The sequence below is a fragment of the Nesoenas mayeri genome (genome assembly GCF_963082525.1).
Source record: "Nesoenas mayeri genome assembly, chromosome: 29".
Taxonomy (NCBI): domain Eukaryota; kingdom Metazoa; phylum Chordata; class Aves; order Columbiformes; family Columbidae; genus Nesoenas; species Nesoenas mayeri.
Window position 1 is genome coordinate 717609 of NC_137561.1, and position 14363 is coordinate 731971.

At 50.8% G+C, this 14363-nt stretch overlaps 1 protein-coding gene across 1 annotated transcript; it reads right to left on the bottom strand.

The window, feature by feature from the left end:
- Window positions 1-4154: 4154 nt before the first annotated feature.
- Window positions 4155-5087, bottom strand: LOC308050608 (olfactory receptor 14J1-like; the record flags this gene model as incomplete). Its single annotated transcript, XM_080360767.1, has 1 exon — window positions 4155-5087. One exon carries the CDS (start codon window positions 5085-5087, stop codon window positions 4155-4157), a length of 933 nt encoding a protein of 310 aa, XP_080216893.1.
- Window positions 5088-14363: the final 9276 nt, after the last annotated feature.

Consider the following 14363-nt stretch of genomic DNA (forward strand, 5'->3'; position numbering starts at 1 on the left):
GACAAGTGATGACTGATGTCTGCCTGGAAACATCCACTTTTTTGTTGTTGTTTTTTCGTTTTGGTATTTTTGTTTAGTTGATTCGTTGGTTGGTTTGTGTTTTGGTTTTGGTTGTTCTTCTTGGTTAGTTGGTTTGGTTTTTGTTTTGCTTTGGTTTTGTGGGTGTTCTTGTTTATTTTGTTTGATTTGTTCTTTTCTTTGATTGGAGATTTTTGTTTAGTTGTATTTTTAACATATTAAAATTTAAAAGAAAAAAAGCAAAAAGGGAATTATGGGGAAGTTTAATAAGGGAAGGAGAAGAAATATTGGTCTTCCCCTGTATTTCTATTACCAACCCTCTGATTTCATCTCCCTCGTCATTCAGGAGTTCCCACCTCTCCTGATTCAATGTCCCTGTCCAAGGACAACTTTCCAGCCCTGTCTGGACGTTTGCCCTTCCCAGTGCTCTCAGGTTTCTCCTCCACTTGCTCTTTGGTCATTCAGTGGCCTCTCAACTGTCTGGTTTCTGCTTTGAGCTTCAGGGAGTTACAAACTTGCCCCATTCTTCAGAGCTCTAATTGACATGGCAGTCAACACGTTCATTGTGTTTATTTCTATCCTCTCCTGTCTCTCTGTCTAAAGCAGTTCTTGTGTGGGTGTCCCTTGTGGATGCTGGACCTCATCAGATCCACTTACACACACAGCTGAGGAAAGTGTTTTGCTGTTGATTGAACTGTGCAGTGTTTGCACAGGAGAGCAGGTGGAGCTGGTGCACAGGAGCTGCAGCATCTCCTGCAGAGCTCAGTGGAGAAGTCTGATGGAGGAAAAGTGATGCAATCTCTGGTGGCCAATGAGGGAAGCGGCAGACTGGGGGTGGGGGTGAGGAGCCAGGTTGTGCATACAGTGTCCATCCTCAAGGGACTGTTCTCCTGCCTGTCCAAGTGTCTCCAGGAGACCCTCAGGATCAATGTCCAGTGTAGAATGCTGCTGTCCCTTCTTCCATACACTGACAAATGACAGAAAATACCCTTGAAAGAAAAAACCCTCCTTTATGAAATCTTCTTTGAAATCTTCATCAGCAAGTGTCCCATTGAAACCTCTCCAGTTAGTTCTACAAGTCTGGAAGATTTGAAGAAAATTAGGGAAAGAAACATCGCTCCTTAGGGCTTTCTGTGTTTTAATGAGCTCCATGGTGTGTTTGGTGCTGAGTCCATGAACCTCAGATACCAAGCACAGACTGAAGAATCTGCTCAAGAAGTCCAAGCCAGAAGCAAACTCCAAAGTACCTTGAAGAATTAATGGGCCCCACTGAGGGCTGTTACTGACAAAGCCTCCCAGGGACTCCTTAGAGCAAATAATTGGAGGCAGTGATTGCATCAGGCAAAGGCAAAGTGCAGCAGCTCTGATGCTGAGAAAGCCCTTGGTTTGTCTGATGAAGGACAATGGCCAAGCCTTGAGCCCCTGCCCCTGGAAGGGAGATCCTGTCCCTCAGGTGTGGCTCAGGGCTCTTCCTGGGGCTGTGAGCAGTGTGATGCCAAGTGAAGGACAATGGTGTCATACCTCCCTGTCTCCGTGAGAGGGTGCAAGGAGGCAAGGAAGCCCCTTGACCATGATGACTGTGCCTTTTCTTAGACCTCACTGGCAGGGACACCAGCCATAACCAAGGGGACAAAGACCTTGGCTCTTGCAGGGACATCCAGCCTTGCCAGCACCCTTGGCCATGTCCACCACGGTCCATCCTGCACTGTCCCAGGCCTGTGGCTGTTTCCTTACAGGCTGCAGACAACCCATGTGCTTCTCCACCTTGTTCTCAGCCCAGTGTGTCCCCACCTGTGCTGCTGTCTCTCCATCCTCACCAGCTGTTCCTGGAAACACAAAGTCATGGCTGATCCTGAGTCCTGAATGACCACAGCACTGCGCTCGGAATGACATTTCTTGATCCTGAGCTCCACTCTGGACCTCCAGAGCTGTAGTGAGAAAGGTTTTCCTTTCTCATGCTGTTTCCGTCCTCCCATCATCTTGGAAAGCGATTTTCAGGATTTCTGAAGCTACTACTGCCCTTTCATGTCATCTAAGTCCTTGATAGCTGCTCATATTCTGCTCCCAGTCTCCAGGTGGGATAAGGGAGAGAACTGAATGGGAAGGGAGAAACATGTGGGTTTAGACAAAAAATTAATAAGACAATAAAAATAATACACTACTACTAATAATATACTTATACTAAGATATACATAAAGTAAAATATATGACACTCAGTGCAATCCCCCACAGAACTCCAGTTATGCTGAACAGGCAGCCCAAAAGAAGAGAGCACCCTGGTCCTGAACAGCTGATCCCAGCAAGAGAAAGTACAAGTGCAAAAGGCAGAGAGGCCCAAGGGCCAACTGAAAAAGAGCAAAATGTCATAAAACTGAACTAACACTGAACTCCCAATAGAATGGAACTTCCGAACAGAGCTAAGCAAAGCAGCCAGAAAACCAAAACTAATGGGCTGGAAAAGGCATCTCCAGCTTTATACTGAGCATGATGCTACTGGTAGAGAATAGCTCCTTGATTGACCTGGATGTTAATCAAGGTGCTGTCCTGTCTGTGCCTCCTCTTACCAGTTTGCACCTGCAGCTGCACTCCAGAGAAGTCCTTGGTTTCACTGACAATAGTCCAGGTAAATTAAATAGAAATAGGTAAATTAAATTAAGAAAATACACTCAGTGCTATCCCCCGTGTAACTCCAGTCACACGGAGCAGCCAGTCCTGCAGAAGGGAGCACCTTGGTCCTGAACAGCCCATCCCAGCGAGAGAGAGCAAAAGGGCAACAGGCAGAAAGGCCCAAAGGCCAACGGCAAAATGGCAGAACGGCAAAAGGCCGAACTGACATCAAACTCCTGACAGGATGAAACTTCTGAGTGGAACTCACCAAACCAGCTGGAAAACCCAAAGTAACGGATGTAACAAGCCCAAAAGCCGGCTCCAGCTTTAGACTGAGCATGGCGCTAATCATAGGGAATATTTAATTGATCAGCCTGCATGTCAATCCAGGTGCTGTCCTGTCAGTGTCCCCTCCTGCCAATCTGCATCCGCAGCTGAATGGCCAAAGAAGTCCTTGGTTTCCCTGACAACAATCAAGATACCAGTGAGTTCTGACATTCTCGACAAATGATGTCGAGACCCTGTCTGTCCCACAGGCCATCATGGAACCCCAAGGAATAGCTGATGGTGTTTGTGCTGACTCAAGTTCATGTCAACTCATGTACCTGTTCTGCATGCTCACATCCCATCTGTACAATGAAAACATGGATTTCTGACCTACTCATTCAGTGCGATTCCATGGAGGCACAAAAAACTCTGAGCTGGGGGGAGAGGCCAGTGCTGGAAATGGTGGTTATGAGGGGCCAGTCCATGATGATTGACCTGGAGCTCCTTCCACGGGGTGTCCAGTGCACAGGGGCACAGCCCAGCCCTGCTCTGCTGGTCCTGCAGGTCTCTGGCAGGAGCCTGGCTGTGAGAGGACACTGCTGTGTGCCAGCCCTGCACACACACACTGTTCAGCTGTACACCGGGGTTTCATCTGTGGGTCACTTTCTTGGACATGTTCTTGGAAGAATCTCTGTTAGAAGACTTAAACCTTCAGGCCCTGCCCATAGGAGATCACCTCTCTATCTGGAAAGGCTGTTGTGAGGCCAGCACTGTCACAGCAGTGCCCATTGCCTGTCCCTGCCTGCACCCAGAGCACTGACACACAGCAGGATGGTGACCAAGATGCCAGAGCACTCAGGCCTTGCACCAGCACCAGGGATGAGAAGGAGAGTGTGGAGTGGAACCAGAACAGCTCGGGAAGAACAAGCGCTGCTGCTCCCTGGCAGGGCTGCCATGCCAGAGCTGTTTTCCCTTCCCCGCACACACAGGAACTGTCCCTGCAGCTCCAAAAAGCCCTTGCAGGAAGGATATAGTGAAAAACAAGTCACTAAAGAGCCTTTTATTATGTTTAGAGAGAAGGAGAGCACTGCTGCTCATTTAATCAGCCAACAGTTATTAAAAAAAAAGCCAGCAGTGAATTAGAAAGTGGTTGACAAGATTATCATAATAAGAAAACAACCAACACCACCACAAAATCCAGGTGACAGGCTGGGCTTGTAATTAGCTACATTAAAACTCCTGTATAGAAGAAGATGGCCAGTTTATTGCTTCTGAAAACAGAGGCATATGAGCTTGCACAGGGCATCCTTGAGCTCCTGGTTCCTCATGCTGTAGATGAGGGGGTTCACTGCTGGAGGCACCACCGAGTACAGAACTGACACCATCAGGTCCAGGGATGGGGAGGAGATGGAGGGGGGCTTCAGGTTGGCAAACATGGCAGTGCTGACAAAAAGGGAGACCACGGCCAGGTGAGGGAGGCAGGTGGAAAAGGCTTTGTGCCGTCCCTGCTCAGAGGGGATCCTCAGCACGGCCCTCAAGATCTGCACATAGGACACGATGATGAACACAAAACAGCCAAATGCTAAACAGACAGTGACCACAAGAATCCCAGCTTCCCTGAGGTAGGAGTGTGAGCAGGAGAGCTTGAGGATCTGGGGGATTTCACAGAAGAACTGGCCCAGGGCATTGCCCTTGCACAGGGGCAGTGAAAATGTATTGGCCGTGTGCAGCAGAGCATTGAGAAACCCAGTGGCCCAGGCAGCTGCTGCCATGTGGACACAAGCTCTGCTGCCCAGGAGGGTCCCGTAGTGCAGGGGTTTGCAGATGGCAACGTAGCGGTCGTACGACATGATGGTGAGGAGAGAATACTCTGCTGTTATCCAGAAGACAAACAAAAAGAGCTGAGCAGCACATCCGAAAAAGGAGATGGCCCTGGTGTCCCAGAGGGAATTGGCCATGGACTTGGGGACAATGGTGGAGATGCAGCCCAGGTCGAGGAGGGCGAGGTTGAGCAGGAAGAAGTACATGGGAGTGTGCAGGTGCTGGTCCCAGGCTATGGTGGTGATGATGAGGCCGTTGCCCAGGAGGGCAGCCAAGTAGATGCCCAGGAAGAGCCAGAAGTGCAAGAGCTGCAGCTCCCGTGTGTCTGTGAATGGCAGGAGGAGGAAGTGGGTGATGGAGCTGCTGTTGGACATTGGCTGCCTGTGGGCATGAGGACCTGTACAAGGAGGAAAAGACAGTGACAAGTTAGGGGAGACTTCTCTGTGGAAAATAAACAGGCTGTATCTCATGGAAAATCCCCTCCCTGATGGAGGGATGTTTCTGCTCATTCTCTCTTTCTACCAGGTGAGAAAAAAAGTTTATCACAGTTTAAGATACAGCTTGGGCATCTGGTTTCCATGAACACACCTCTGGGGCAAGACCCCCTGAGTTGATGTGAGAAAAAAAACTGACCCACACTCACACCCCAACCCCAGAGAGCAAGAGCACCAGGGACAAGTGGAGAAACAGGGAAGAACACTGCAGTGTTACCAGAAAACAAAGCAAGGACAGGAAGGCAGACGGGCATGCTGTGGAACCTTCTACTTACCCAGCTGTGCTGCTGCCACTCAAATAATGACACTGGAGAGCAAGTACTTTTAGCACCTTTTTTGTGTACCACATTCCAGGAACCCTTCACCTGGAGGTCCAGCTGCTGAGGTGGAGACTCGTGACCTGGACTCCATGGCTTTGGGGCAGAGGGTCTGCTGGGGAGGAGAGGAGACCAGGGGTTGCACTGGGAAATGTGTCTGTGCTGGAGAGGATGTAAGAGAGGTTTTTAAATCCTGTCCCCAGCATTTCTGGAAGCCGTTACCTCTTACTGCCCACAGACCCCGTCCTACCCGCTGTGTGCTCAGCTCTGTCCCGCTCACACCTCCTGGCACTGCCCAGGGGCAGCTCTGTGTGTGCAGGGGCTCAGGAGCAGCTCAGACACGTCCTAACGAGAACAGGGGTCTCAGTGTCTTCTCCAAAGAGAGAAATAAATCCCCATCTCCCACTGCACACCCAGACGAGCAAGAGTGGAAAACTGAAAGCACAGACTCCTTCCCTGCAAGCTGTTCCTGTCCCGATGTAGTTGTTCAGAAGGACCCTCTGCCATGTCTGTGGGGGGATCTGGAGCTCTGAGCAGCCCTGACCCACACAGCCCCCTTCAACCCCACAAGCTCTGCGCCTGCCCTGCCGGGGGTTGCTCCTTCCCCCCACAGCTGCTGCCATGGGATCTCCCGGGCAGGCTGAGCGCTGACCCTGGCAGGCGGCAGAGTCCCTGCCCGGCACAGCCCTGGGGTGCAGGGACCCTGCTCTGCAGGACAGCCCTGGGCACCCCTGGGTGCTCACCCGGCTTCACAGCTGTTCAACATGGCCTGACAAGAGCCCCGTCCTTACAGATCCCACAAGCTGTGCCTGTGCCAGTTTCAGGAGATGCCTCCAGGAGCTGCAGCTGCACTGCCCTGCACCAGAGACTTACCATGGCAAGGACTGCAAAGGTTTCTCCTCCAGTGAGCTCTCAGTCATTCCCCATTCCTGACCACCTTTAATCTCTCTCTGCCTTGCTCGTCTGCTGAGATGCCCAGGCAGAGCCCTCAGCCCTGCTGCGTGTGCAGAGGAGCTGCTCCTGGGCAGAGCTGTCTCTCTGCAGCGCTGCCGCTGCCATGAGCTCCCTGTGTCCCAGGAGCCCAGCCCAGCTCACAGCACAGGAGCAGCACAAGGCGCTTTAATGACCCCTCTGGTGGGTTTGTTGTTGAGTCCATTGACCTCTGGTCCTGGAGGAAGGTGATGAAACTTCTCAAGAAGTCAAAGTTAGATTCAAACTCCAAAGTTTCTTGTACTGTTAACGGGTCCCACTGAGGGAACCTACTCAGAAACAATATCCAGGTTTGGTTAGAGAAGAAAACTGGAGGTCAGGAAAAGCAAAGTAAAGATATCTCTGATGCTTAGTAAACCTGGTTGTGTTGCTTTAATGAAAAGCCAAGCCCTGACCTCGCAGCATTGGAAGTCAGATCCTGTCCCTCCCACGTTGCCCAGGGCCCTTCCTGGGACAGTGTGATGTGGGGCTGTGCAAGGCCAAGGGCAGGACTATGGTCCCACCCCTCCCAGGTTCCTGGCTGGGGACAAGGAGGCCATGAGGCCCCTGTGCTGCAAGGACAAGGTGTCTCCTCACAGCCATCAGAGGTGCAGACAACAGCCACAGCCAAGGGGAGAAGGAGCTCATGTCTGGTGGGGCCTTCAGCCTCTTTACATCCCGTGATCATCTCCACGACAGCCTGTCCTGTGCTGTGGCATCCCCTGCACCTCTGTCCCTGCAGGCTGCAGACATCCCCCCTGCTGCCCCACCTTGCTCTTGTCTGAGCATCTTCCTTCCTTTGCTGAGATCTCTCCATCCTCCTCAGCTGCTCCTTGAAGCACAAAGCCTTGGGCTGATGCAGACTCCCTCTGCTGACCTGCTCCACCACAGCATTGCCCTTCCATCACATTCCTTTCTGTTCATGGCCAGCCTGGACCTCCCCAGCTGCACTTTGGGCCATTATTTCTTTCTCATGCTCTTTCCCACTATGCAGAAACCTCCACCACCTCTGAAACCACCCTTCAAGCACTCTCAGGCTACTCCTGCACTGCTGCAGCCTGCCCAGCGCTGCTGGGCCAAAGCAGCCCAGGTCCCTCAGCACCCCACACCATGTGCACAAGGTGCTGAACCTGCCTTGGCACAGCCCTGCACTCTCCAGTTCCTCCCTGCTGCTCCAGACTGGGAAGCCGCACACTGGCACACACCCGTGTGTGTGGGTCACACCAGTGCTGAACCGAATGGGATGAGAACTGCAGGTGTCTGGGTCCCCACGCTCCTCCTCATGCAGCCCCGTGTGCAGCTGCCTTGTTCATGGTGAGCGTGCACCACGGGCTGGTGTGGGGACCTTGTAGTGCCCAGGCCCTTCTCCTCAGGGTCACTGCTCAGCGTGTCAGGTCCTGCTCTGTCCTGATGGACGGGGTTATTGTCCCCCCTGATACATCACTGCCCATTTCTCCTTCTGCAGATCAAGAGTTTTCTGTTTTGTAAATACCAGATTTTCTCAAGGTCTGGACTCTCCCTGGACTGAATCACCATTTGCTCAGCTGTTAAAGTTTGCATGCAAATTGTTTATCCTGATGGGGGTGTATCTCCCAGCATAACAGCATGAGGAGTTATAGGACACTATAAATACCATCTCCTGGAGAAACTGTGGGGTCTGGTGCGTCTGGTGCTCATAATGCCAGAGGTCTGGAGTAAAAGAGAGAGTTTCTGTTCATGTGGGAGAGCAGCAGGAATGTGTGGAGCTCTGCCTGGGGACAGACAATGTCAGCTGATTGCTGAGGAGTCAGCATGAGAGGGCAGAACATCATGGGCAATATTGTGGTGACTGGACATCAGCTACATGCCCATTGATCAGGAATTGGAATGAGATGAGGCCTCCTTCAGACAAATGAAAGAAGCCTCATGTTTCCAGGCTGTGTCCTCATGGCAGACCTGAGATATCCCAATATCTGCAAGGTACCAGCCATCCAGGAGGTTTGGAGCCCATTGACAACATCTTCCTGACACGGGTGACTGAGGAGTCAGTGGGGTGAGGTGCCCTATGGGACTTCACGCTTACAAACCAGAAAGAGTTGGTCAGGATGGAACAGTCAGGGGTGGGAAAGTGGAGCTGAGGCTCCTGGGAGATGAGAACAAGGCCAAGAGCAGGATTTCAGGAGAGCAGGATTTGGCCTGCTGAGGGACCTGCTTGGGTCCTGTAGGATATGACCTTGGTGTCTGCAGTGCTTTTCTCTCCCATCTCCTCCCTCCTCTCTCCCACCTGCTGTTGTGCAGCGTTTTTTGCCCTTTCTCCAATACAATATCCCAGAGGTGCTGCCAGCATCACTGAGTGGCTCAGATCTGGCAAGGAGTGGATCCATCCTGGAGCAGCTGAAATCCCCTCTGTCTGATGTCAGTGAAACTCCTGTTGTCCTCTCTGAGGTGACAACTGCAGCACACCCACAATCACCCTCAGACTTTGCCATGTAAACCCAGGACAGGGTGACAGTGTGTTGGGTGTAACAATCTGCTGCACCATGGAGAAGTACTGGAAATGATCTTCTGTAAGCAACCTGAGGAAATCACCAGTCAATGAGCAGGTTCCCATGGGAAACTATAATTGTTCTGACATTCACTGGCGTGGCATATTTGAAGGTGCAATTTCAAAGGATCTTGGGCCAACTGCTTAACATGTCTGCTTGATGGGCAACAAGGGTGATGTTCACCTGGATCTGGAACTGGGAAACAAGGAAACCCAGGTGAGGGATGTGAACATCAGTGTCCACCTTGTTTGTTGTGACCAGGACACAGAGGGGTCCCAGGCACCAGAGGGGAGGGAGGAAGGCCAGCAGCAGAGCACAGGCTGGTGGAATCCAGAGGAGAAGACTTTGACAGACTGGGGGATGGTGGGCAAAGTGGTGACATGGAAGTAGATCTGAAGGGTGAAGGAGCTCAGGAAATCTGATCAGCCTTACAGGACAGGCTGCTCCAAGCACAAGAATGATCTCTCAAAGCACACATGAAAAGAAGCATTTATCTTGTGAGGCTGCTCCTCTGAACTGATGGACCTCCAGGGTAAAAAGGCAGCACACAGGAGGTGGGAGCAGGGGAAGCTGCAAAGGAGGAATTTAAAAACCTTGTCCATGGACGTGGGGATGATGACAAAGCTGCCCTGGATAGGAAGGGCAGCAAGATGAGCTGACAGAGCTTTACTTGCAGTAAGAGAATAGATAGGGTGAATGTGGGCCTGCTGCTGAACTTCATAAGGGTTGAATCAGACGGGACTGAGGTTCTTCATGGCTTCTTTGCCTCCATCTTCAGCAGCAAGGTCTCCTGGGACTTGGTTCCTGAAGGCAGGAGTCTGGAGAACACCCAGCAGTGGATGGGGCTCAAGTCAGGGGTGACCTGAGCAAACTCAGACACCATTACAGAACAGGAGATGGGTCACTTGACCAGCTCCTGAACACAAGTATCACTGTCCTGTGGCACCTGAGATTGCCAGGGACACCCACCTCTTGGTCCAGAGGAGAGTGACTCCTCTTGAGGTTTCCTGGACTATCTCCTCATTCACATGGTGATTTAGATACCCACTTTTCAGACATATTCAGTCTTTATCAGGAGATGAAACACATCAGTATTACCTGGCGGCTGCTGATGCCACCTGTTCTGGAAAGGGAGGGAAGGGCGAGCAGGGAAGCAAATAGAAGAAATTTGGCTTTATTGCTATTTATTATGGAAATGCTCTCTGTTTGGCTGTTCCTGAAATCTCTAATCATCCACACCAGACTTGAAGCCTTTAGGAAAATGATGCACAGAACCGTGGCATTTAAGAGCATTCTAGATGTTTGTGAGCCCTCTGGTGCCACGAGCCTGAACTGCAGCTACTGAAAGAATGAACAAACCTCTAAAGAAGTGAAAGGCAGAAGCAAACCCAAGTTTCTGCCATGTGAGCCCTTGATGCTTGTTCATCACCAGAATGGCTGATCCCTGACCCCTGGGACCTGGTAGATCTTTCTCCAATGTTTTTCAAGGCTTTTCCTGTGGTCAGTGTGAGTGTTTTGTGTTTTGGTTGTGGGTTTTATGTCAAGTGCTCTTGCTTTAACTGCAAGGCTCTGGTTTTCTGTGTTGGAAATCCCTGTGAGCTCCTCACAACGAATCCAGCTTCTTTCATACACCTGACAATGGTCACCAGTCACCTCAGTGTCCCAGTCCCACACTTGCCTGAATCCTATATTTGGATCCATACCCCATCACTGCAGGCGGTTCATGGATCCACCAGGTTCATGGATGATTCCTGAGGTCCATCCAAGTGTGGGCAGTGTAAGAGAGGAGCAGAGCAGGGTCAGCTCATGGGCCATGACTGAGCACAGCCACCCCAGCAGCAGCCGTTCCCCATCTCCCAGGCACAGCCATGCCCACAGCATGCAAATGGCACTGCCATACACGATTAGCCCAAGAGAGGCCTTTCTTCCTTCCGTATTCCCAGGAAAATCTTGCTCCTGTTCCTCCTCCACCTGCAGACATCAACTGCTTTCCATTGCTGGGCTCAGACATGGCTGGAAGGGTTCACTGAAGCCATCAGCCATCTCATTGCTTCTCCCTGACATGCCCTGACCCTCTCCCACACCTACAATGGCCAATCACGGCTGCTCAGGCCTCCCGCTCTTCAGAAGAGGCCTCGAGCTTCTTGGTTCTTCCTGCTGCTTATTATGAACTTCCTCGCTCTCTCCAGAGTTCACGGTGAGCTTTCTTGTCCATAACAGCCCCTTTATGACCATGTCTCACTAAATGGTTGTGTTTGTATGATCATTTGTGCAGAAAGGGTAGTCACAGGACAGCACCCAATATGTCAAAACTGATGCCCAGTGAAATGCCGTAAAGCCCCGATGAGTTCCCCTGTGTCTGTGTCTCTCCTGGAAGGAGTCTGTCCCGAGAAGGGGATCCAGCTCCTGCCACTCTCTGCAGAGGCACATGAGCAGTGTCCATCACCTGGGGACACAAAGGGTGACGTTTGCCAGACCACCCGTCATCTGAACCACTTAGATGTGTGTTTGTGGATGGGGTATGGAGCCTTATAGTGCAAATACCTATTCAATTGTCATTGCCAGAGGGGCTACCAGAGATGCGGAGTATTATTTTACAGATATTTAAACATAAGCATATAAAACTGACTTTCCTAGACAAATTACACAAACATTTGAAGGACTTTTCGTGTCTTTTAACATGTTTATCCACAAAAGGCCCAACAGCTTTACATCTCAGGAAATGGGATCCAGAGTCCAAGGGCAGGATGGTTTGGGCTCTGTGCTGGGATCTGGAGACTGAAACGTGCTCCCATCTCCCAGCTCCCTGCCCTCCTCAGTGAGGGTGTGAGACATTCTGCCAGCCAGGGCTGAACTCACAGCCATGACCAGAATCTTATGTCCAACTGCAGCCAATGGTGTCCTGCCAGCTCAGGATTGGAGCTTCCATTGCTAGAGGTGTATAAAAGACATGGAGATGTGGCACTTTGGGACATGGTTTAGTGGTGGACTGAGCAGTGTTTGATTTACGGTTGGACTCCATGTTCTTAATGGTCTTTTCCAGCCTCAATGATTCCATGATTCTCTGATTCTATGCTTTGAGTCGAAACCATTTCAATCCCATCACCTCCATGTTCCCTCAGAGGCGGCTGTTGTGTGGCACAACTGTCCTGGCTCTCCAGGCAGGTTGGGCACTGGGTTGGTGTCTGCATTGGCAGTTTTCCCCTTCCTGGAGTAAAAGGCTGTTGAGCAGAGACAGTTGCAGAGATTTGGGTCACAGGGGTTTGCAGCAATCCTGTCAAACTCTGAGCAGGATGAGCTTTGGAGCCCAGGAAAAATGGAGATGCTCTGAAGGATGTTTGTGAACAGTGGTGCTGTCACTAGTGACAGTAACTCCTCATTCCAACTGATGATCATGATAAACTAAAGCTCTTTGATTTCATTCCTTACTGTCATTATTGCTTTTCAAAACATCTACTACATCTCAGTAGTTGTGTCTTGAAAGAAGATCTTAGAACAATGCTTTTTTCTCGCTTCTTTTTTTGTTTTAATCATTTAAAGAGTACACCTCTTGGACAGAATTACCCCTAAATTGAGCTTCTTTAATTATTTCTCTACCTTTTAATTATTTCCTATGTGGTGTGGTATGGAGGTTGCATAGGAGAAGAGTTTCTTTCTAAGACAAAGGTGGCCAAGGAACAGATTCGAGGTCAGTGCAAAGGCCCTAAGGAAGCCAGAATCTTCATGTGTGTGCACTGACACACACTGTCACCTGCATTTTCAGTCTCTGCAGTCCCAACAGTGCAGCAGAGTCTGGAGTTCTAAGCTCCCTCATCTGCCCTGTGTGACACGTGTAAAATGGAACTACCCCAGTCCAATGGCTGGTTTTGATTCTCTTCACAGCCTGAAGCACCACATGGGTCAGGAGACAAGCCAGGATACCCAATCAAAATTTACATACCCTTCACGTAGATTTTAGGTGTTCCCTGGCATCTCAGCACACGTCACGCTGATATCTGGGTGCAAGAAGCTGGTCAAGTGCTGACACCTTCTGAACAACCTGTTCTGAAAGGGTTAACAACATGAGCTTTTCTTTCTGGAGAAGCATTAGGATAACAAACAATAAGATCTTGGCTGAGGGCAAAAGAAAAAGGATGGAAAAGATGTTGTCAGGATTGTTTGGGGGCACTTGTAAAGCAACCCTGCACCTCATGTGGATTATTTCTGTGCTCAGGGAGAAACAGAGAGTTCTCCCTAATTTGAAAACATGAAGGGGAAGGAAGGACAGCGTCATTCAGGCTCCAAGGGACCTCGGGAGGTGTCTTGACCAACCTCCTGCTCACAGCAGGGTCAGACCAGATTGCTCAGGGCTTTATCCAAACACATCTTGGGCACTTTCTGGGACAGAGTGGGTGCGCACTCCTGGGAAACAGCTTCCAGTGCTGGACTGTCCTCAGGACTGGAAAGTTTCTCCCTTTCTACAGCACCTTTCCAAGCCCAACCATCCAGATTGGATATACCCATCTACTTGCACACTGACACAGACCATAATATCCTACCTTGGACATAAGAATGTTGTGGGGGATGATGCCAAATGCCTTGTTGACCTCCAGGTAACAGACCATCGATGTTTTCCCAACATCCACAACCCTGTCCTGTCCTCACAGAAAGCAAAGAGGATGGACAGGCACAACCTGCCCTGGGCAAACCCCGTCACCTTCTCTTCCAGACACCCAGAAATGGGGTCCCAGTGGCCATGCTCTGGGGCACAGCCCTTAGTTCCCCTGCTCACCCATGGGCCATTTTGACAAGAGCACACACTGTGTGAGAGCTGCCAGTGCTCAGGGAGTCCCCCCAGTCTCCATGAGCTTTCCAAGATGGTGGAGAGTGGCCTCACTGTGACATGGTCCTGCTGTCCCAGCTCCTGGGATGCTGCCCCTGCTGTCCCATAGACTGGAGAGGATTGTGTTAGTTCCAGTGACCCCTGACTTGATCCCCATCCACTGCTGCTTGTTCTGCCTCCAGTCACAGAGGCCTGGGAGACCTTGCTGGTGAAGATGGAAGAACGAGAGGACACAGTGATTCTCATCTCTTATTAAATTCATCAGTGTTCGCAGTGTCTTTGCTTTTCCTTTAACTGTTCCTGCAGTAGTAACAGCTCATTATGGGCCCTTGAATTGCCTTCCAGGTCTGGACTGAGTTCTGATCTGGACTGTTGCTGTGCTTGGAGGCTGCTGTCCTTGCAGACCAGATGAACTCACTCCTGCCACCCTGCCTGGCAGTTCATTCCATCCGTGTCACAGCTCTGTCTGCAGCACTGACAGCTCCAGCTCCCCAGTCAGGTCCCTGGCTGAGGACATGGCCTC